Source organism: Thermobia domestica, chromosome 17, assembly GCF_964235325.1.
Source record: "Thermobia domestica chromosome 17, izTheDome1.hap1.1, whole genome shotgun sequence".
In the NCBI taxonomy this organism is placed as follows: Eukaryota; Metazoa; Arthropoda; class Insecta; order Zygentoma; family Lepismatidae; genus Thermobia; species Thermobia domestica.
Genome location: NC_137470.1, coordinates 140,636,085 through 140,659,846, shown reverse-complemented (window position 1 = coordinate 140,659,846; position 23,762 = coordinate 140,636,085). Strand labels below are relative to the sequence as shown.

General features: G+C 36.4%; 1 protein-coding gene across 1 annotated transcript in view; it reads left to right on the top strand.

Annotated features, from left to right (window-relative positions):
* Nucleotides 1–23,762, top strand: part of LOC145673742 (frequenin-2-like) — a 70,286-nt gene that overhangs the window by 13,505 nt on the left and 33,019 nt on the right. The window contains exons 2-3 of the mRNA XM_081743486.1: nucleotides 11,606–11,630; nucleotides 19,056–19,104. Coding sequence (XP_081599612.1) covers nucleotides 11,606–11,630; nucleotides 19,056–19,104 — 74 coding nt within the window. The remainder of the gene's footprint in view (nucleotides 1–11,605; nucleotides 11,631–19,055; nucleotides 19,105–23,762) is intronic.

Here is a 23,762-nt window from a genome sequence, read left to right as displayed (position 1 = left end):
GATTAATGAAAGTGTGTCATTATGAAAATAGCTGATGGAATGAAAATATCGAAGGAAACGGAGTAATATCTTCGAGAAAACTCATGGTCACGATGATATGCACTACAAATACACATGATTTGGGATCGAACCGGAGACCCCTTTCACCAGAGCTGAGGACTTTACCGCTGAACCATCGTTCTCATAACAATATTTTTTGTTAGATTTCCTTGACACCAGATAAAAAGTCTATTGACGTAATTTAGTTTCTGCCACCATGAACATTTTCACTTCTTACCCCATAGTATTTGTTGCTTCGTTGCATAGTATATGAAAGGAGTTAAGTTGAGTGTAACGTCCCTTTTCAACTGCGAGGCTATATGAGACGTGGATCTACTGATTAACGTGGAATCCGAACCACATGAGCTCCCGCCGGGAATCGAACCTGGGTCTTCCCCGCCAAAGATGCGCACGTAACTATATGAAAGGAGATTTGTTAAAGTGTATCAGTATGATTTTATGGCACATTCACGTTTTAACGCGTTGAAAACTACTTTCCTAAGGGTACTTAAACGGGATATAAGAATTGCTGTGTTAGCATACGTAGATATTTTTATGGCTGTATCAGTAATCAAAATATTATGTTCTTGTACAAGGGGTGTTTTCTTGTAATTTTCTAAGGGTTTTTATTCTGTAGACTGATATTCTTTTGACAAAATTCGATGCATATACTATTTAATTTTAGTTAAATCACCATTTTCGTTACGCTATATGCGTATTGCTTTTATTAAAGAAACCTGGTAGGTAAAGGGACGTCACTTATTGAGTCTGATTGAAGATGAAACTGCGAGAATTCGCACTCAAATGAAAATGCTTAACAAGCAGAGTGTAGTATTGATTCTTCTCCAGATGACGTCGAAAAACTTAAAACTAATGATTCAGCAATATTAAAGAAAACAGGACACCTGTCTCATTTTTGACTTAAATAGAAAAAATACGGAAGTATTATTTGTAACGAAAAATAGATGAATGCCATGGAATATGATATATCTACTACCTGAACCTGTGCTATTTACACATCGCACAGTTCTAATATGAGCGTGAACCTCCTTCACACTTTTCACTATATATGTGCAACTCCCTTTACGAACAGGGGGCTCGGTGGCTCAGTGGTAGAGCGTTCACCTCCGATGCTTGGGGTCCCTGGTTCAATCCCAGCTCGCGCCGTGTGGACTTTGTGGTGGACAAACACCGTGCTCGTGGGTATTCTTGGGGTTCTCCCGTTTCCTCCCACTTTCTTCATCCTACCATTTCAGTCATTCTCATTATCACCGTCTCCTTTAGCATAAACGTGGGACGTTAAACTTAAAGATTTCATTTCATTTTTTTCCCTTTACAAACACAAGTAAAGAACAGGGAGACTCCCAAATGGAGTAAATTGCTATAGACAAACATATAAATGTGGCACTTTAATATATAGAATGTTAGGGTGAGTTTGCGACAAACTTAGATAAGTGATAGATGTTTCTTTCTTCTTCGTATAATTCCATATCCGAGTACGCCTCATTGTGGTTCCACAAGCTTTCCAAGTCCCAAGCTTGCAGTAGGTTTTGTCATTCAGATTAAAGCAAAGCGCCTGAAATGTCCATCAACCCTCTATACGTAGCTTCACTACGGGTTGCCTTTCACAAGGGTGTCAATCTTAACGTCCTAATGACAATATTAAACTAATAGGTCAAAACGACGCTTAAAATATGGAATAGAAAAATAAAGACAAGTTTTTTTTTTTAATTTGAATGAAAACTGGCAAACCTACACAAAGTTTGGAATCGACCATCGAAAACGGCACGTTTCTAGCTCTTGTGGTTTTCGAGATCTCATTGCCGAAAGGATTGGCCAAAAACATGACAACTTTTCTTGACCACAAACATATAAACCTAGCATTTTAATATACAGGGTGTTTCAAAATAACACCGACAACGTTTGGGAGGTGATTCCTGACACCAAGATAAGAAAAAGGATAGACCAACTTGGGTGCACAAATGCTTCCTTTCGGAGTTATAGGCTGCCGAATACATGAAAAATGAACTTTAAATGCCCATAGCTCCAGAACTATGGAACCTACGGAAGTCCGGTCAAGGCTTCACTTAGGCACTATAGTACTCGCGCCGAGTCGTGAAGCTTGGGCTCTAAACCAATCATAGAAATATTTTGCTTGAGCTCCGATACGTCGGAAAATTCATAAAGCCGCTTCCCGAGCTCACTCTTGCGGAAACGTGAAACAGCTGAAATTCACCAACAATATTGCCAAACTTTGAAGACATAGTAAATGAGTATTTAAATAAAGCATTTAAAAAAAACAAATAATAACACTGCACAACAATAACCAGTGTAGCAATTATTCTAAAACGGTAACAATAACACGAATAGTAACAACGAACATATAACGCAACAACAACAAAACAATTAACAAAACGGAACTTGACGCCAATCTGACAACATGGGAAATGTCTTTCGTGTAGCGCGAGACACGACACTGACAAAATGTGATAGGTAGGGGTTGACGACCGGAACACAATCCTCGCGTTCTATTGGATGGTGAATTCGGTCGATCTATGTCAAGCTTCACGATTCGGCGCGAATACTATAATATGTGCTCTATCCAAATATCCATGTTTCAGAATTCTGCGGTACTTCCGCAACAACTTTTATAGAGGTAGTTGGTGAATACTTCAAATTATATGCTCGTAGCCAAATTCGCTCTGTAAAAAAAAAATGTTTCATGAGTACCTTAAGATTCTGAGACATGTATTTTTGGGTATTGCATATATTAGTTCCTAAGTGAAGTCTTGATTCGACTATAGTAGGTTCCATAGGTTTGGAGCTATGAACCTTTGAAGTTCATTTTTTCATGTTTTCGGGAGCCTATAATTCCGAAAGAAAGCATTTGTGCACCCAGGTTGGTCTGTACTTTTTTGTCTTATTTTGGTGTCAGGAATCACCTCCCAAACGTTGTCCGTGTTGTTTTGAAACACCCTGTATAAATTAAAAGTCAGTATACAGGTCAATCCATTCTCAGTGATCAAGCTTGTGCTGCTCGGCCATTTTCAAAAATTCTAATTTTTTCATGAATTGTTTACGCTATATCAGGGTACTTCAAAACCACAATTAATTAATTTTACAACATCCCATGCCGACACAGCGGCTGTTGCCATTTTGCGTTTTTTTTATTATTATTATTTTAAGCGTTTACGTTGTTTTGAATATCTCAGCATATATTTGTCCTAACAAATTGAAAATTGCTGGACGTCTCCAATTCGTGCAGAGCTAAAACTCTGATCTCTTAACATTTTTTTTTTTTTTTTTTTTTTTTTTTTACCTAAAACCACTTGAAGGGGGTGAAATCAGGGTCTACAGTAGCAACATTTTTGGACATTGAAGACATGTTTGGGAAGAGGAAGCAACTGACGTAGAGGTCTGAATTTGTGTGTGCATGTAGTCCGGGGACATAAGTTAATACACAAAAATTATCAGACCTGTAGATGCTCCCAAAGACCTGAAAAAATCGTACGTAAAGTTGGGGAATTAAGCCAATTCGGCATTTTTCACTGTCCAATATCTCCAATGGCCCTGGATAGAAAAATCTGAAATTTTGAGAATAGTTAGTCGTTTAGTATACCATAACACACAACAAAGCGAGTTTTGTGTTTTTGAGCAGAAGGGGGTCAAAGTATTAAGTAATGACGTCATACTCTAGGAGGTGTTTCGTTCATAAAATCTTTTTTTGGACATTGAAAACATGTTTCGGAAGAGGAAATAACTGATGTAGAGGTCTGAATTTGTGTGTGCACGTACTCCGAGGTCGAAGTATTAAGGAGGTCAAAGCATTAAGTGATGACGTCATAGTCTAGGAGGTGTTTAGTTCACAAAATCTACTGGAAATTTGTTGTGAAGTAAAATATCCCAACGGGAATTGATCATGGGACTACGCGCACAAAACGCACGCGCTCCACCCATTAAACTAATGAGAATAGTATACGAGCAATGATTAATTAATTGTTAATTGGGATGTTGAGTACCCATTCTCTTTCTGGTCGCATTTCTTAATTGCTTCCTTCTCGAAAGTACCCAAGATCGATTCTCTTGTCGATACCTGTCCCGGATACAAAATTGAGTAATGAATGGGATCCTACTTCAAGCATTAGTTCTCATCTTGTATAGTTCCATGCTGAGCCACTGCTTGTGGGAAGTGGCATCAATAAGTGTTTACATTTTATCACTTCAATCTAGGGGAAGAAAAGTTACTTAATGTATTAATTCTTGAATATAGCTTTCGGAAGCTGCATTAAACTTTTCTCCCTTATTTTGTACAGATAAACTTTATTTCTTTTACCGATGTTGCTTCCTCCATGAGCCATCATTGAAACGGACTTTAACAGTAACTCTAATTTTCACCCAACCTCTCCGCTTGACTTACTCAATCTTCAGTTTCCTATATTATCTGCCAAATCACAAGAAAATAAACAGAATATCTTACTCCACTATTTCTGGCTCAATTATTCAATTTTGAGGAAAACTAAATGCAATATTAAAGACAAATTACTCTTCTTTACATGACAACATTCCATTTCTTTATTCACTGAAATAGTACTTGTATTTATCTTTTCTGCCCAAACATGGCGTCGGATATCAGATTTATCTCCGTTTTACACAGTATGGTTCCTCCATTTTGATCATTGCTCTCTGATAAGAAAGGAAAGACGATAACACTTCGATAATGAACAGGTTTGTCACAAACCAGTTTAGCCATGCAGTGTAAGTGTGCTGTAAATTTGAAGGACGAGGCAAATTTATAGGCGAGGCGAATTATATATATATATGCTCGAAGAAAGCAGGAAAGAAGTAGCTATATTGAATGTAGAGAATCTTCACATAATTAAGTATAATTAATTATTCTTAATGAGTGGTAAATCCATCTAGAAGTTACCCAGACACGTGTTGCCTACGTCATAATTAGAGTCCGGACTTTTATGTAATATCAACCCCCTTAAGAATATGTAATATTACATATGTTACATATTTATGAAAACGTAATATTAACATGCGTATGAGTATGCAATATTTAAACGAATTATCAAAATAAAAAGGAAAATCTACTACACTTTATCCTGCTTAATAGAAGTCCCCCAATGAAATGAAATGCTTGAACAGCTGAGACAGCCATACGTCACTGACGTGACTGATTGCAGGACAATAAAAATCAGACGTGAATGAAGGAAGATGTGAATCGTCTAGAGAGAAACAGGATAGCCCCGAGAAAAGCAATGCATACGGCATTTGTACATCAGAAATCTCATGTGGTGTGGTGTGGTCCCGTTTCAAATCTAGAACCTTTTACACCAAATGCGCATCCGTCATCACGAGCCAATCTTGAAATGAATTATACGCAATATACAAATTTAAATACTAAAAGCAACTTAAGACGAAATGTATTGTTTAATATATATATATTATTTCATGCATGGAAAAGCAGTCCTATATCTTTTAACAATACCAGCTGAACTAAGATTGAAGAATATTTCCACTAATGAACATTTTTAATTTGAAATCAAGTACTTACAAAAGATGTGAAAGCAGTTCAACTGTGTGTTGTTGCACAATGGGTTACAAGGTACATTTCCAAATGATCAGAAGTAAAATTTTGTCGGCGATCAGATAAAATATCTGGTCTAGGAATTAATTCGTGCGGTTGGTACGCTCACATTGAAGCTGTAGTACAAACACAAAATACATAAATACCTTAAGAAAAATATTGTCCATCGCTAGCCACCACTTTCGCCCATCTGTCAGGCAATGTACGGATTCCGTGGCGAAAGAAGTCCTCATCCTTGGAAGCGATCCAGTCAGAGACCCATGTTTCGATATCTTCTGAAGAAGTAAACCGCTGTCCAATCAAATCGTTGTTCATGCAATCGAACAAGTAGTAGTCCGAAGGAGCAACGTCTGGTGAATACGGCGGGTGGGGTAAAACTTCCCAGCCGACATTTTCTAAATAGGTTTTGACCGGTTTTGCGACATGTGGGCGAGCGTTATCATGTTGAACAATAAGTTTATCATGTCTGTTCTCCCATTCTGGTCGTGTTCTGGCCAGAGCTTGCTTCAAACGCATTAATTGTCGTCGATAACGTTCTCCATTCATAGTTTCACCCGGTTGCAGCAGCTCATAGTACACCACACCTTTCATATCCCACCATATGCACAGCATAACCTTTGCACAGTGAATATCTCGTTTTGGTTGTGATGGACCTGGTTCACCTGGTTTCACCCAGGCCTTTTTTCGTTTAGGGTTCTCGTAATGGATCCACTTCTCATCACCCGTAATAATTCGATGCAGAAACCCCTTTCTGCTCTGTCGTTGAAGCAGCAATTCGCAAATGGTTTTTCGTCTTTCAACGTCTCTGTCTTTCAATTCATGTGGAACCCAATGTGACATCTTTTGAATCATTCCCATGGCTTTCAAGCGTTTGGAGACTGTTGTTTGATCAACGCCTAATGCTGCTGCAAGTTGTTCCTGCGTTTGACACGAATCCTGCTCGAGCAATGCTGTCAATTCTTCGTCTTGAAATTTTTTTGGCTGTCCAGCTCGCTCTTGGTCTGCCAAGCCGAAATCACCACTTCTAAACCGTGCAAACCACTTCTGACACGTTCGCTCAGCTAGAGCATGGTCACCATACACTTCCACCAAAATACGATGACTTTCAGTCGCACTTTTCTGCATGTTAAAGTAATGCAGCAGGACACCCCACAAAAACACTTTATCAGGCACAAATTGCGCCATGTTCACTTAACTACAAACTGGTGTTGTTGACGCTTTAATCCACTGCCCTATACTACGAACGATACGCGATGACAGGGGTTTGCAACACATGTGTGGATACACGGAACTGTGGGACGCTCCGTTCGTTGCACCATCTCTTGTCCACCCGCACGAATTAATTCCTAGACCAAATACTTTTGTGTGCAGAGAATGATCTCTCCACATTAGATGAGGTAACAGGAGCGTATTTCAACAGGGGGATGTAGTTGAGGGAAATATCTTCAGGGAGAGTTCTTGTTTCACCACTGAGAATCTCACACACTGCCAATAGGCTGTCGTAACCCGGGTTTCTTTCCAGCACTGCATTTAGTTTCTTTCGAACTTTTTCTCCTACATCTCCACACACAGCTTGTAGCAGTCTCTTTGCATCCTCTATGATTTCTATGGATTCCGGAAGAGGCCGCCAACAGTCTCTAGCTTTTTAATGCTTGTAGATAGCCAACCAAAATTGCTGTTTATGTATGCGATATTACACGCTACTTTTGAGTCATTAAACAGTTTCTGAGCAATGCTAACTCACACAGCAGACTCCGATGGAAATGAATGAAAAACAGGCATATTTTTTTTTAAATGTTCATTGTAGAAATGTACTGCCTGTATCCAAGTGTCCCATCGAGTTAGTACAGGCTCCGGAGGAAGTGGCACGTCTGGCATTTGATCTCTGCAAACTTGAACACGTTGTGGCGCCTTAACAAACATTTTTTTATTCGTGGAAGAAACTAGTTGATTTACTTAGCAAAAGTTGTCTCTCACCTCTTCAGCAACACGCTGAAGAGCATGGGCCATACAGGTGAAATGAATTAAGTGAGGGTAAAAAACTATAAGTGTTCTAGCCGCTTTTAACATGTACGCTGCACTGTCTGTATAGAGAACAAGAACTTTTTCTTCCTAAACTCCTCCCACCCACAACACTTTAAGACCATCGTTTACAAAGCGAGCAATCGTGGAATGATTCATGTGTTCCAGCAATTTACTCGCAATAAGATAGGATTTAGATGGAGCATCTTCACTTAACTTTCCAATCTCTAAATTTGGTACATAACGTCCCAAAACGTCTGTTCTTTCGTCCACAGAAATTCAAATATATGAACTACCTATTTCTGCTCTAATGGTATATATAGCTTCCCTATAACAAACTTCGAGATAATACTTTCAAAGAGTGGATTCGTGACGAATTCGAAGTCCGCAGTACTTCTCCACAAAAGCACGGTATTTTGGCACTTGAACTTTGTTCCAAGGAATGTTTGCTGCTATCATTGCTTGGCACAAGTCTTTTAAAAACTCACTCACTGAACTATCTTGATGCATTTGCGTCAAGAGTACTTTTTCTTTTTTTTTTTTTTTTTTGCAGTTCGCAAATTTTTACTTCTTGCATGGAGTGCACTTTGTACATGTTGTTCTAACTGAGATTTCATTGAACATCAAATTTTTTTTATCACACACTTGGCTCACCACCACTTTACCGTCCGTAGTAAACGCATCATCGATAGTTACCCACGACCGCAATTTCGCGGATAAAGTTGAGGCAACCGGAGCCATTTCTAACTTCGACGGTCAATACAGAACACGTGCGTTTTACAACTGCAATACTAGAGTACTGTCCTCCTGTCATTCAGTTGAAGAGGCGAAGTTCTTTGCAAGCTTAGGTTACCTGCTATGATATTGCCATTGTCACTAGCTTCTTGGAACGAACTCTTGCAGTAAATTCCTGGAAGCACACTAGCATGCAGTTTTAACTTAAATTGCAAGATTTGTTTTCATCTTTTTTTCCGTCCGACCTCCGACAACAATCAAATAGATTTCATTTTAGGAATTTCCTGGTCAATCGCCTGTCAGACACGTGTTCTGTCTTCCTCCAGAGTTGAAAATAAAGGGCGCTGCTAATGTACCCCGGAGGGATGATTTTTACTTGTTTCTTCTTATATTTCTTTTGTAATCGGCGAAAATTCTACGAAACATGTTTTGACAAATAAGAAAAGAGAGAGATTTTTCTCTTTCGGTAAAGAAACGAAAAGATAGACATGACAAAATTGTATCTAAATGCAAGCCTTGCACAGTTGCAGAGTTTATGTTTTTTTTTTTTTTAATTAAAATTTCAGTAAACGCAAAATTTTAAGTCAGTTTTATGTAAAAAAAAATGTAGAAACCAGAGAAATATGTAATATTGGTCAAAATATGTAAAAATATGTAATATGAAACTTGAGTTGAAGCACTCTAGAGGTATGAATCACAAACATTTAAGGATTTGACGAACCTACATATGAAAGAAAAATATGTAATTACATACAAATCCGAACATAAGTCATAATAGTCAGGCTGTCTGTTCCAAGCTTATACATTGACGAATCGTCGTAAGCATGGCAATCTATTAACAGTTGACGAATGAATATTATTTTTTCTGATTATATAGTTTTGTAACATTACTCTTTCCGTCTTGTGAATTTGATGTGCTGGAAAAAGGGACGCCACATTGTTATTATTTTCTGTGCATTTAATACATAATTACTAAAATTCTTAATTGTTGAGTAGTGAATCAGCTTGGTACTCAACCTAAATATTATTTGTGACATTATGAATTTTACTGGTACATTTGTTTATCATAACTATTGATTTCTCATACATTTGAAAGAACTAGTATGTGAGTATAAAATCCAGATAATCAAATTTAATGTGGGGTTGCTCGGTAAAACATCATAAAGAACCAGCATCCTACTGTTCTTATAAGCTATTTTTTTAATATGCACTAAATGTTTTACACTAAAATACAGTGTGTTTCATAATTTTCCAGGGTAGATCAAGAAAACATTAAGCACATTCGAAATAACAATTTTGGTTGTATATCATTTAAAATACATTCTTTTTGCTTCAATATTAAAATTCAACGTTCTCGAGGCTTGTCAAACACTTCCAAAAATTTGTGATGGAAATAATGGTAACATACTTTGTCTACACACTTTCAACATCTTTAACAGCTGAAAATTATGATGAGAGAAGCTAAGCTAAATATTTTGTATCATTTAATGATATAGTAACATCAAAATTAACCCAGTAAGTAACTAATTAAGCCTAGTAAGTAATTAAGCCCAGTATAGTATCAAAAATTTCTTGGGTAGATCTTAAGAGTCTTCATGCCGGCGAAATTAAAATACCGCTAATTTTACAGTAATTATGTGATATCTTCAAATAGATAAAATATAATCGAAATGTGGAACAAGAGCGCCCGAGACAATATTATTTTACATGAGAAACCGTTATCACGACTCACTTATCTGCTTTCGATTTCAAGCCATTTTGAAAATCGGCATTTATTTTTGCGTTTCTAAACAGCTGAAAACGGAAAGCCACTAGGTGACTTGTGATAACGGTACCTCACGCAAAATAATATTGTCTAGGTCGCTCTTGTTCCACATTTCAATTATCTTTTATCTATTTGAGGATATCACATAATTACTGTAAAATTAGCGGTTTTTTAATTTCGCCGGGATGAAGATTCTTAATATATGTATAAAATGCTACAAGATAAGAAACAGTTCTTACAAAGGGAAAATTTCCTTACAATAGCACTCTAGAATACGAAATATCAATCAGATATAAATCTGTATTTTTACTATGTGTAAGTAGTAAGATTTTAAGTTTCAAACTTGAAATTTATTCCACTTTCTATGTTCTCGAACAGAGCATTAACATTACACCGGAACATAGCAAAGTAGTTCTCGGAACCATAGTAGACAGTATACTGTTTGCAGATAATATGACACTTTTGTCGTGGAATCTGAAAAGAAAATCAATAAAATGTTAGAAAACTTGAGTAAGGAATGTGGAGAATATGGGACGAAAATAAATGTTAGAGTAACAAAAAGGGGTGATGATTGGAATGAAGCAGTCGGTGTCAAATATAAAAGTAGGAGGGGAGAAAATAGAACCGGTTTAGTAGTTTTTTGATAGTTGAGTACTATTATTAGTGATGATATGAAGTGCAAACACGAAATAAAAGGAAGGATAGGCATGGTAAGAGAAGAATTTATGAGGAAGAAAAGTCTATGTTGTGGGTCGTTGAATAATGATTTAAGAAAAGGACTCATAAAGTGATTCCTATGGAGTATTATAGTGTATGGAGCAGAAATATAAACATTGCACAAAGGCGATGAAAAAAGACTGAAAGCTCTTGAAATTTTGGGTGTAGAGAATAATGCAGAAAATTAGCTGGGTTAAACGTAAATCGATTGAAAGAGTGTTAAAAACAGTGAGGAAGAAAACAACAATTTTAGGTGTAATTGAGAAGAGAAAGAAAAACTTGTTGGGACGTTGACTGAAAAGAAACTGTATCATGTGGGACGTGTTAGAGGGTATGGTGGCAGGAAAGACAGGGAGGGACAAAAAACACGTTATCAAGCAGAAAAATTGCACGTGAAACCGAGGAGAGTAGCTTAAAACTGTGGAGCATGGAAGGGGCTTCTCAGTAGCTACAAGTGACCTGCCAATAATGGCAGAATACCTATGATGATGATGATGATATCCATCAAGCTCTACAATATAGAATAATAATTTCATGTAATATTTGATTGGAAGAAATAAAGTGATATTCTTAAGCCTTCTGATTTCAGTGATCGGTCTTTGAGCTCGATTCCTACTTTAAAGACACGTTTTGCAATTTAAAACATTTCTTATTAATATTGTTATTAATTTGTGACAAAATTAAGTTATTATCCTTACTAAAAATATTTTATAATTATTTTCTTTTCTTTTCAGTTACTGAAAAGGAGATTAGAAAATGGTAAGTGTCAATATTATAATTTTTAACTTCTTTGTTGTGATGCTACCTTGAATAACAATAGTCTTAACCAAAGAAACAACTTTGTAAAGTTTGCTGTTGTTTAAAATGTATTGTGTTTCGTATTTACTTTGTGATATAATATAACATAACAAGTATACTGCATATCATTGGCATAAGGGAGCAATACCAACCCTTCTCACAAATCAGTGTTAGATATTTAAATTTGTTGCCATAAAAATATATATTAAAATCAATATATGAAAATATACTGTCGGAAATAAACTTCAAAATGTCTGATACGAATTCATGATTTAAGCCCAAACTTAATATACAAGAAACAGAAGGTGGTAGTAATCGCAAGGTAATGCCAGTGGAATATCACAAACATGCTACAGAAGAGTTCAAATGTGCATAACATTCATTTCAATAGTATATATAATCATCCATATCGGCGACACAAGCTACTGATTTGGGGAATTAAATTCGGTTGCATAAATGCTGGAAGTCTGCCTATACTATTCCACGTTCGTTGCAGATCTTGAAGTGGCTGGGCAATTGTGGATTTCGAAAAATGTCTAATGATCAAGTACCGTTCGATCTTTTTCTATATATGATAAATGTAGCTTAGATTCGGAGACCTGACAGGATACAGCGGCTTTTATTATGCAAGATATTAAGGTGGCATTAATTATCTTTCTGCTCAGGGTATTTCCAGTGCATTAAGGGTACACTGGGGTAAAACAGGTTTATTGTGGTAACCACACATCTATAAAACTGATAGAACACTGACAGATTGTGACGCACAAGTGACAATTTAGCAGGAAACTACCCAATCTTTCACAGCCTTACTATCTGCTTTGGTTTGAAGTCACTTAATTGAAAAATAGGTGTACGCTGGCATCATTTTGGCATCATCGAAGCTTGTTACAAAACTATAGGAGAAAAATGTGAACGGGTCTTCCCTGTTGTGTCGAGTATTGGTCCCAAGGTTTTCTTTAAACGACATAGATACGATTGGTTAGTTGAACTCTGACATCACTTTTCAGTGCTGAAGCTACATGACACTTGAATCTACATTATGATGGAATTCAATCCACCGTTGTGAGTTCAAAGTTCTTCCACCAAAAATCGAAACCGGAAGTCCGTCACTTGACACCACAGTACAATATAGGAAAGGTTAAGTGGGACAAATTTATGTTATCTTCCGAACCTAGGGCTGCTCTGGATTATAATGAGTTACACAATGAGCTTTGTTAGAATGTACACATGCGTTTGTGAGGTAGTTATGTTCTTTCCAGATGCCGTGTGTGTGTAGAAGAGGTAATAGTGTCGAAAGCCGAGTACATTTCATCCTCAGTAGTTGGCGGTTCCAGAATTTCGAGCTGGGAAAGATGAAGTCTGTAGATATCCCTATTAGATTTATCAAATTTAGGAACCTCCCTAGATGCAAAGTTCACAGAACAGCAGTAGTGAAAAGAACGTTTTGATAATTAGGTTGAATGTGGTTGATGTCAATAAAGTATAGAACATCGAGATGGTATTTTCCTAGGAGGATAATAGAGGTGATAGCATCATGTGGTGTGGTGTCTGAGAAATAACGTGTTGATTTAGTAACTTTGTACAGGACGCAAGCAATGTGTGGCACAAGGAAGTTCTTGAGTTGACCCTTCTGGAAAGCGAATCTACTATAAATGTTGATATCACACATTGTTATGAAGCTTCGAAAGTTGTTTGCAATATAATGAAGGAAGGTGTATAGTATTGCATGACTATGGCGAACGTAGATGGTCGCCAAGGTGATGTACACTCTGCGTAAATTCTTGAAATAGACAAATAGACGGTTGTAATAAGATATTCTGGAAGGCTTTGGATGGGAACTTAAAAACTACGATAGGATAAGTGAGAGGCAAAACCAATGAGTACCCCGTCATTGGCACGTTGGACCTGAGTTTGATTTTCTTCGCGGAATATCTGATATACTGAAAACTTACTACAAGAAATGCGTGGTGTTAAGTGCGTTTCGTGTAATAGAAATGCTAATGAATGCACCTCCACTAGAAGCTATACGAAGTGTTTGTTGAATGAACTGATGTTTAGAAAAATAATAACGATATCAATAATAAAAGCGCAACGTTAAACAGATGTTACCAAAGGGGGATATGAAAAAGAATTCGCTGACCTCTGTAAGTGGCATTGAAGGTAGTATGGAATATTCAGGGTGCAACAAATTGTACTTGTTGTACGTGCTGCCGTACAAAGCGGTGCACGTTTTGTCGCGTTAATGTGATGAACTGAAGAAGTTAAGTGACTGTCACAGTCCAATTATCAAGTTGTAGATCAGATGAAGGAACAGATCGGTCGGCGGATTGCTGGGAGTACGGAGTGGAGTCACTAAGTTATTTTTAACCGATGAAGCAGCGGTTCGAGCTTGATACTTAAAATTGTAGGTTGGATGATGCTCAGAGCAAGCTGAGCACTATGGTGGACGTTGATTGTTCGTACATGTTTATGTTGAATGTAACCCTGCACAATATCCACATTTCAGCATATTCTAGCAGATGGTGGTGGTGTGCGTGATATATTCTTCTTAGTGTTCAAAACGAATTGGAATTGGTTGAGCAATGCGTGAGGATTCAACATGATGCCGTTTGAGATAAGTATAGACTCCGTTATTACGCAGGTGGTTAATTGAGTGCTACGAGGAAGATAACACACGGTCATAGAAGTGGGACTGCGTTCATTGCGAATGCGGATGCATTTGGGAATTGAATGCCCTCCTTCCGTAAGTTCATGAAAGATACCGTCGTTTGTAAACTCGGGATGATACCTTGCATGGCAATAGAAAAAGCAGGTGTACAATGTGGCGGAGTTTGACGTTTGCTCCACTGATCAGGAAGTTTAGTAAGTTGGGCACTGTTGCCGAAATTCTTAAAGATGAACTAATTACGAATAACTGTAGCCAAGAGCGGTCCAGGGTTCGATTCCTGGTGGGGGCACTCGGTCAAAAAAGTGTAAAAAGCTTTTTCAGGCCAGTCATCGTGAATGAGGTTTTCCTGGGTTTTCCTCATTCACACCAGGCAAATGCTGGTGTGATTCCTAACTTATAGGTCCCATTTCTCTTCCTTCCTTCCCCAATCTTTTCTTCCTTCCCTTTTCCCGGATAGTGTGCTCGCCGAGGGACGTTAAACCTCATACGTGACGAGCTAAATGACCATAGATGCCGAAAGCCCAGAAATCCGAATTCTAAATCCTGAAAACGATGCCAGATAAAAAGCTCTTTCGCTAAAATGGTTATTAAAAAACATGCATTTATTTTTTATTTTTTTATTTTTTTTATTTTTTTATTATTATTTTTTTGTGATAATATAAAGTCTATAAATGTTCATAAATATTTAAAACTATTACTTGGACATTTTACAGTTCTGATATTTGAAGAAGGGGTGTAGTCTGGAAAAGCCAGATGGTAATCATTGATGCTCACTGTTTCAGTATTAAAACAGTTCTTGGATTTACAGTATGTATATTTTATACGTTAGCCAAGCGTTGATCTGGAGATTTGATGACCATCCCATTGCGTGTTTCGACAATTTGTGAGATCTGAGTTCAACGATAGTATTTGGTGAGCTGAAGATTGATATACTTTGTGTCTTGAAATTTTTTGTTGAAGTTGGTGGTCAGGAATGAGTTAACTGGTTGCTTCATGGTATCAGATAGTGTGGAAAATTCTTTGTCAAAGATTTGAAGTTTATCATTATCGGAGTTTGAAATGCTATCTCGACGATGATGCTTAGGAGATAGTGTGTGATATTCACTATTGATTGCCGAGCGAGATCCTTTTGGGCTGTTGTCGGTGCGATGTGAGTTGTGATGCCTACACCTTAAGTCTACCACAACAGAGGATACAGTAGGGCAAGCCGTGACTGTAGGAAGTTCGAGGTGCTGTCCACCTGTCGCCATATTTGGTGAATCCAGTTATGAACTCCAAACCCACTGGGGGCCGCGGTGGCTCAGTGGTAGAGCGTTCATTACTGGTACATGGGGTCCCTGGTTCGATCCCAGCTCGCACCAAGTGAACTTTGTGGTGGACAAACACCGTGTGCGTGGATTTCCTCGAGGTTCTCTCGTTTCGTCCAACTTTCTTCATTCTGCATATTTCATTCATTTCTCATCATCACTGTCTCCTTTAGCCTAACCGGCATAATCATGGAACGTAAAACTCAAACACTTTATTTCATTTTCCAAACCCACTGGCTGATATGAAGAATGAGTAACAATGAGAAATGATATAATTTGTAGGTAGGACTACCCTTGGGATAATTGCCCAGGTGAAGAAACCCTTGTGTCGGCATCGGTCGTTCCGACTACACTTGATTGGATTAGTCTGACAGTTGGTTCGGAACGGAAAGGTAATAGTTCAACACTCGTCACCGTATAGCAGGTGGCGCTTCAGAGCTAAACTCTGGTAAAAATGTGTTATTTTAATATTATTGTACCCATATCAGAAACATCTAGTAACTGAAAGTTAGTATTAGTTTTTATAAGCTTTATGTACTATATTTGATAATTACACCAAGTAACATGCAACGAAATCATGCAAACCTTTACGAAAGTAGTGTTGTCATAGTATGATATATCTGACAGCATTTGTATGAATAGCAGTGCAACGATGTTTAGTTTTTACTTGTGCTAGGAACATATTTCACATAAGATGTTACTACTGTTATTCATGGAAATGTCGGTAAATCTATATCTCACAACACTGCTTTCGTGAAATATTACAGAAAATATAATGCGTTATACGCAGTGCTGGATTTAGGTTTGAAGGGTCCCTAAGCTATTGAAAGTGACTCTTTATACGTCATGCTTTCTTTTTCAACGACAAAATGTCGATTGTCTTTGTTTAAGGTTTGAGTATATGCTATATGATAATTTATGGACTTGGTGGACATCTAAATGAAAACAAGGGCCCATTACAAACAGGAGCCTCATTACAATTGGGGCTGAGAAATAGATCCCTATTACTTGCTTCATAAAAGCCTAGTTAATAACAATACAAAACACCATTGTTGTATGTGAGTTTTATCTTATTTGCTTTTTCTTGTTGTTTAGAAATTACATTATAATAAGTTTTTTCTTTATATTTTTTGGGCCCCCAAGTGAGTGGGGCCTTAAGCTATAGCTTGTTTAGCTTAAACGTAAATCCGGCACTGGTTGTACGTTACTTGGTAGAAGTGTCAAATATTTCGCGTAAAACTTTGCTGGTACCAAAAAATAAAACTAATAAAACTTCTCACTGTCAGTTACTAGATATTTCTGATATGGGCAACAAAATATTAAAATAACACACAATACTTAATTGATTTTCATATTTCTCACTGGAGGCCTTGTTCTCAGTGTCAAGTCTGGGCTACAATTGTTACATGTTTGTGGAAGCAAGCACAGTAAGTTTCAGCAGTGGGCAAGAGAGTGAAGAAGATTACGAGGTTCACCCAAGTGAAGACTGCATTACCCTACACACCAATGGGCATATTTTTTGGAAGCTTAGCTTCATCATTCATTTCATTGTCTTCACTGTAACATTTTACATTACGCAGATCGCCATCAGCCCAAACGTGGCTGATGGCATACCAACCTGTGATTGGCAAACATTCTGCGCGTTGTCTCTGTTATAACTTTCAAGATTTGTCACATCTCAATTAACATATTGCTAATTTCTCACTTGTTCTTTCTGAAAGAAAATGGGAAAGATGAGAGTAAACAACTGAAATCGATGTTTCGACTGTTTTAATTGTTTCATGGCCTACACATTCGAAAAAAGGGTTATTTTCTACATATATTTGTGTGTTCTTCAGTCATCAATTTTTCCGTTCATCAATTCATATGTAGGATGATAAATTTTAAGACCTTCATGAAATTATATATAGAGTCATTTCTGGATTTCATGCTTTCTCTCCAAGAATAAAGGTAATATGTTGTAAATTGAAAATCAAAATTAGGTTTGTTCAAAAACAAGTAATCTAATACAATTATTTACAAAGATCAATTTTAGAAATCAATCTTTCATGTACCTGATAAACTACCAGTATTGAAATTATATTATTTTTTTTTTCACATATGATCTCTAGTAGAGATTAATAAGTGTTGTCGATTTTTAATAGTGGTGGGAACAAAGACCGGTTATTAGGTTTTCGTTTTTAGAAAACCGGTTTCGGTTTTCTTCAAAACCGGTTCCATTTTTTTTTCAAAAATTTGTTCTATTTCTGATGAGAATAGTGTTTCGTTGTTCTCCGGAAACCGAATCCGTTTCCACAGAAATAGTTTTATGTGTTTTCCAAACGTTTTTACCGAAACCAGTTTTGAAGAAAACCGATTTTGTTGAAAACCGAAACTGGTTTTAGAGAAAATCGAAACCGGTTTCGGTGGGGTCGGTTTTTCGGGTTTCGGTTTTTCTAAAATCCGGTTTTGCCCATCCCTAATTTTTAACGGGTAAGATTTTCCAAACCTCCTTTATATATTTACACTGTGTGTCAGTCGGGGAAACGAAAAATCTCCGGAAATGCTTGATGGTTCACCAATTATTTTGGTCACAATATCGAGTGTCAAAAGTTGGGAATCGAATTCGTTCACGGAAGTGGCATTCAAACCGGAGATGGTAGAAACTATTCATTTTCCGGTTTTAAGGTTAACTGCTATGGAGTAAAATCATTAGTAGATAGCAAGAAGCAGATTTCTGCAACCAATTAAGAATCCTAAGAATATGGTTTTCTCCATTCTAATCTCTACTAAAACTCCAAATGGTAGAAATGTATTACTACTTCTAGTAATTGAGAAAATATCACGCCACACAAACCAAATTCCTTTTCGTGGTGTCCACGTGACATTACTACTTATTTTCAAATGTGTTTATGATTTTACAATTTCGTAGTAATGATGGTTGTTAATCTGGTACAAAAATTCCCTTACGAGTACAGACATTCTCTCGTCTTCATTTCATGTAAAATGTGATTATGCAAGGTGGGAATTCCCATCTCGCATAAAATGACGGAAATTCTTATCGTGGAGACATGTGTTGCTGATAAGCTATTAGGAGAGATGGGATTAGGCAAGAGAGAATTGAACAGATGTCAGCAGATTTATGTTTCTGATACAACTACACAGGCGATAGCAGCGTTGCCAAATCGGTCGAATATGTATCAAATAACCTTCTGTAATAGTTCCAACGCTAAAAGGGTTGTTTCTTTCTTCTTTATTTTCGTGAAATTTCTGCTCCTCCTAAGTTTTTAAAGCAAACTATAACAGTAAACAAGTAACATATTGATGATAAGATTAGTATTTTTTTAAAAAAGAAATTTGTACTTTGAAATGTAATTTCTTAAGATACAAATTCCCCAACAGTATTTATTTATTTATTTATTTATTTTATAGGTACAAAGGATTTAAAAGAGATTGCCCTAATGGAAGTCTCACAGAGGAGGTAAGTTCTTTTCTTTGATTTCAAAAATAAATTCGTGAAAACTTCATCCATTTCAAAGTCTACAAGATTGAAAGTTGATAGAATTTGATTGAGCTGTCAGTTCGTTTGAATCTAACAAAACATTATCTGAAGGACTGTTAGCTAATTTAAGGTGGCCACACAAAAGTTTCCTGTAGTATTCTTTTTTATATATATATTTCAGTTACAATCGTTTTATTTTCTGTAAATCGTATTATAATGGCGATATTTTGTCTGTGAATAACGCTAATTTTTAATAATAAGCAATCGCCGCTCTGATGCGTTCGCTACGACAATGCAATATTTATCAAGCTTTACTACAACCCTCAGATCTCATTCCCAACCCACAATGAAGAGTATTATCATTAACATTCACAATTAAATTAAAATAATAGTTTAATTACATATATGAAATTACAATTATTTATTCCATGTCAAACAGAATTTAATTAGTAGTTACCAATGATATGAATGACATGATCCCTGAAAACATGAAAGTTGATATCGACTGTGTGATCGTGACCACAATGTGATATCGACAATGTGTTCTCCGAGATTCAAGGAACTTATTCGGTTCACTTGTAGTAAAGATTGGTATGACTTTGGTACGGTTGGTAAATTCTTGACACCGACGCAATTATGCCTCAACTTCTCTGGCGATGATATGATTGTGCATTGTGTGAAACCCCGGAATTCGTCCTCTGTGTCTGGTGGGAAAAAAAAAAAGAAAAAACTTTGCTTCAAAAGAACATAATGCCTACATGGAATAATTGTATAATTGAACATGGCAAGCCTTGTAATTTGGATGAATCTTGTGGAATATAACAATTATGTCACTTGACACATAAGTATTTTACGTGAAACAATACGTTTTGCAAATCCGCAACAGTTCGAAACTTACATACATGTTTATTATTGACTCTTGAACAAGTGATTCCTTGCAGGTTTAAAGAACATATATATACAGGGTGTTTCAAAACAACATCGATAACGTTTGAGAGCTGATTCCTGACAACAAGATAAGACAAAAAGTATACACCAACCTGGGAGCACAAATGCTTTCTTTTGGTGTTGTAGGCTGCCGAAAATATGAAAAAAAATAGCTTTAAAGGTCCATATCTCCAAAACTATGGGACCTACCGTAGTTGGGTCAAGACTTCACTTAGGAACTGATATGTGCGCGATGCAAAAATACATGTTTCAGAATTCTAAGGTACTCACGCAACATTTTTTATAGAGGGAGTTTGGCTACGGGCATTTTATGTGAAGTACTCACAACTACCTCTATAAGAATTGTTGCTGAAGTACCGTAGGATTCTGAAATTCGGATATTTTGATAGGGCATATGCTAGTTCCTAAGTGAAGTCTTGACCCGACTAAGGTAGGTCCCATAGTTTTGGAGCTATGGGTCTTTAAAGTTCACTTTTTCATGTTTTCGCCAGCCTGTAACTTCGAGAAAAGCATTTGTGCAACCAGGTTGGTCTATACTTTTTTTCTTATCTTGTGTCAGGAATCACCTCCCAAACGTTGTCGGTGTTGTTTTGAAACACCCCGTATATATAACACATACCCAAAATTTCAGAAACCATATTACTCCGGATCTAGGCAAAAGTTGCAAAACTTTCAATGGATTATAGTGTTAGAGGTTAAGGTCTAGCTACCCACCGAATTTGATCAAAATAGGCCTGGAACAACTGTGTTCCGTCCCTTATTAGACAATTGTCAGGATAATCCTCGGGATGCGCTCAGAGGATAACCTCTAATCTGCCCAACACGTTCATAGCACCTTATCCCATATTATTATTATTATTATAAATATTATTATTATTATTATTATTATTATTATTATTATTATTATTATTATTATTATTATTATTATTATTATTATTATTATTATTATTATTATAAATATTATTATTATTATTATTATTATTATTATTATTATTATTATTATTATTATTATTATTATTATTATTATTATTATTATTATTATTATTGGGCAGTAGGTCACGGAAAGAAAAACGTGCTCATGCAATGTAACCATGCGATATTGACGATTTTAATAAGTTCATTACAGGTATAATGTACGTGTAAATAACATGCCTATAAACATCCTTCGTAGCACTGTAAGACACATAGGTTAGGTTACAGAACGATAATGAAGAAGTAGAGACCAGATGAGGTAAGGTGAATAATGTTATACATGGAACTTATCTATATGCGTGTTTCAAATGTAGAAGTGAATTTTCTCTGGTAAAAATGGGTCACTCGTGTCAAAGCAGCTTCACCACATTAAGAAAACATCAAACTGAACAGAAAAAATCAATTGACTTCTACAATATGAGCTTACTTCTTAGAAACATAATTTTACATTCTGTAATAGTTTTCATGTTTACATAAGAATCAGCAATGCATGCTTACATCAACAAAGTTTTAATGATAGTGCCCGTGAGCGTTATCATATTTTAATAAGAAAAATACGAGGGTGATCATTTTTTTTAATTGTCATTATATTGGTTTGCTTCAGTATAAGTATCGTAATTTAAAAATATGAATGCATAAAAACAAATTCCATTTGTTAATTGCTAGTGAAATAAAATTCAGAAAGCTTATTTAGCGCGAGAAACCTTCTCATTCACTGGAAACCGTGATGTGTTGCAGAAGCACTGCAACGACCAGACCCTTTAACTTCTAAGATAGGGGAAAGGAGACTTAACATTCGCTCCAATTCCCGCGCTGAAGGAATCTGGTCGTTGTATGCTCGCTGCAACACAATATAAATTAAAGACTCTGTGACAGATTATTTTTCGCTTTTTAAAACTGATTAACGAAATGGACAGTTACAGAATTAAAAATGGGAGTATTAGAAGGTATTTTTTCTGTTCTTTACTACTATTACTAATAATATTTTTTCTTGAAATACTTTGGTCGTTGCGCAACGCTGCAACACTAAGATTAACCGCCACTGATTGGATGTATCGTCTGTCAGAAAAAATGTGTATATTGTATAATAAGATGTCACAAGGACAGCCAGATATAGATATTTTTAGTTAAAAACAAAATTTTCATTCTATATAAATTTGCAGTATCCTCTATGTCGTGCTATGTGTATTTTAACCTATAAAAGGTATATTTTGCTATCATATTACTATTTTATTATATATGTATTTTAAAGTGTATTATCATACAATGATAGAAAACTGTAATTAGGCATTTTCCTGTTGTTTTTCCGAAATAAATTAAATCTCCCATGCGAAATAAGTGATATCATATCTAACCGATGAAAGTATAACTTTTGTTGCTAAGCAAGAAAATCCATCTTGTGCTCCGGAGCTTCGGCCAATTGAACAATTTTGGTCAATTCTTAAAGGTCTTGGGCATCAAAACGGGTGCGAAGCCAAAAATGTAAAGGATCTTAAAAACAGAATACAGTATTGTTTGGATAAATTAGACTTGGACCTCATATAGCGGATAGCAGATAGTGTACCTAAAAAATTAGATCACGTTCGACGCACTGGAAGAATTAATTAATCTATGTTATTTCTTTTAGTTCATTCTGTACAAGAGACTGCAATAAATTAACATGTCATATTTTTTCTTTTTTTTATTTTTATACTGAACCATATTTAGTGGCAAATTTTAGGAATCACCCGTTAGTATGCAGTAAGTTTTAGGCTAATCGAAATAAATGTTTTTCGTATTGTGTTGTTCACTTTTGAACGATTATGTGTGTGTTTCTGTCAATGTTTTGATACAAGAATCTACAGATTGAACTTTTCCAACTGCGCAAGCAACACATACTACCTTGATCAAAAACTTGCCGGAATTCACTCACAAAATTAAAAATAAGAGTTTATTTCTGAAAATTTATTTTATCCCCTTCGATGTAATCCCCATCGACTGGAAAGCACTTATGCCAGCGCTTGATCCATTTTCGGTATGTCCATCAGAACCATCTTCGATTTTTATATTATCTCTTCTTGGCTGCTACAACGTGTTCCCTGTAATGGTTTCTTGAGTCGATCAAACGGGAAAATGTCGCACGGAGCTAAATCCGTTGAATTCGGTGGCTGCGGAGTGGTATTCGTTACGTTTTGATGAGAAACTCGCGGATAATGATAGCATTGGTTGAAGCTTCCATTGTCATGTTGCAAAATTCACGAGTTGTTCTTCCAGAGATCTTAGATCTTTTCATTTTAGGCCAATTGCTTCACGTAAACTGCTCATAACGCCCAAACAATACTCTTTGTTGACTGTCTGACTTTCTGGAAGAAATTCATGATGCATAACACCGCTATAATCCATGAAAACCGTGAGCATCAACTTTTTCGACTGAAATCGACGTGCTTTTTTCGGTCTTGACCCATTTAATGCTCACCACTGGTAAATTGCTGTTTTGTTTAGAGCATCATTGTCGAAACACTTTTCCAACATTTTCAAGGTCTATGCAGCATCGAATCCATCTTTAACCTAAAATTTAATAAAACTGGTTGTTGCAAAATTGACTTCATTGCAAAAACCGAAACATGCACCCAAACAGATGTACTCAACACTGTGTCACTTACACAAACTAGGATCTTCAAATTGGGAGTGAATATTGCTGACAGTTGTGGCAACCCACAGGAAAAGAAAAGGTCAAA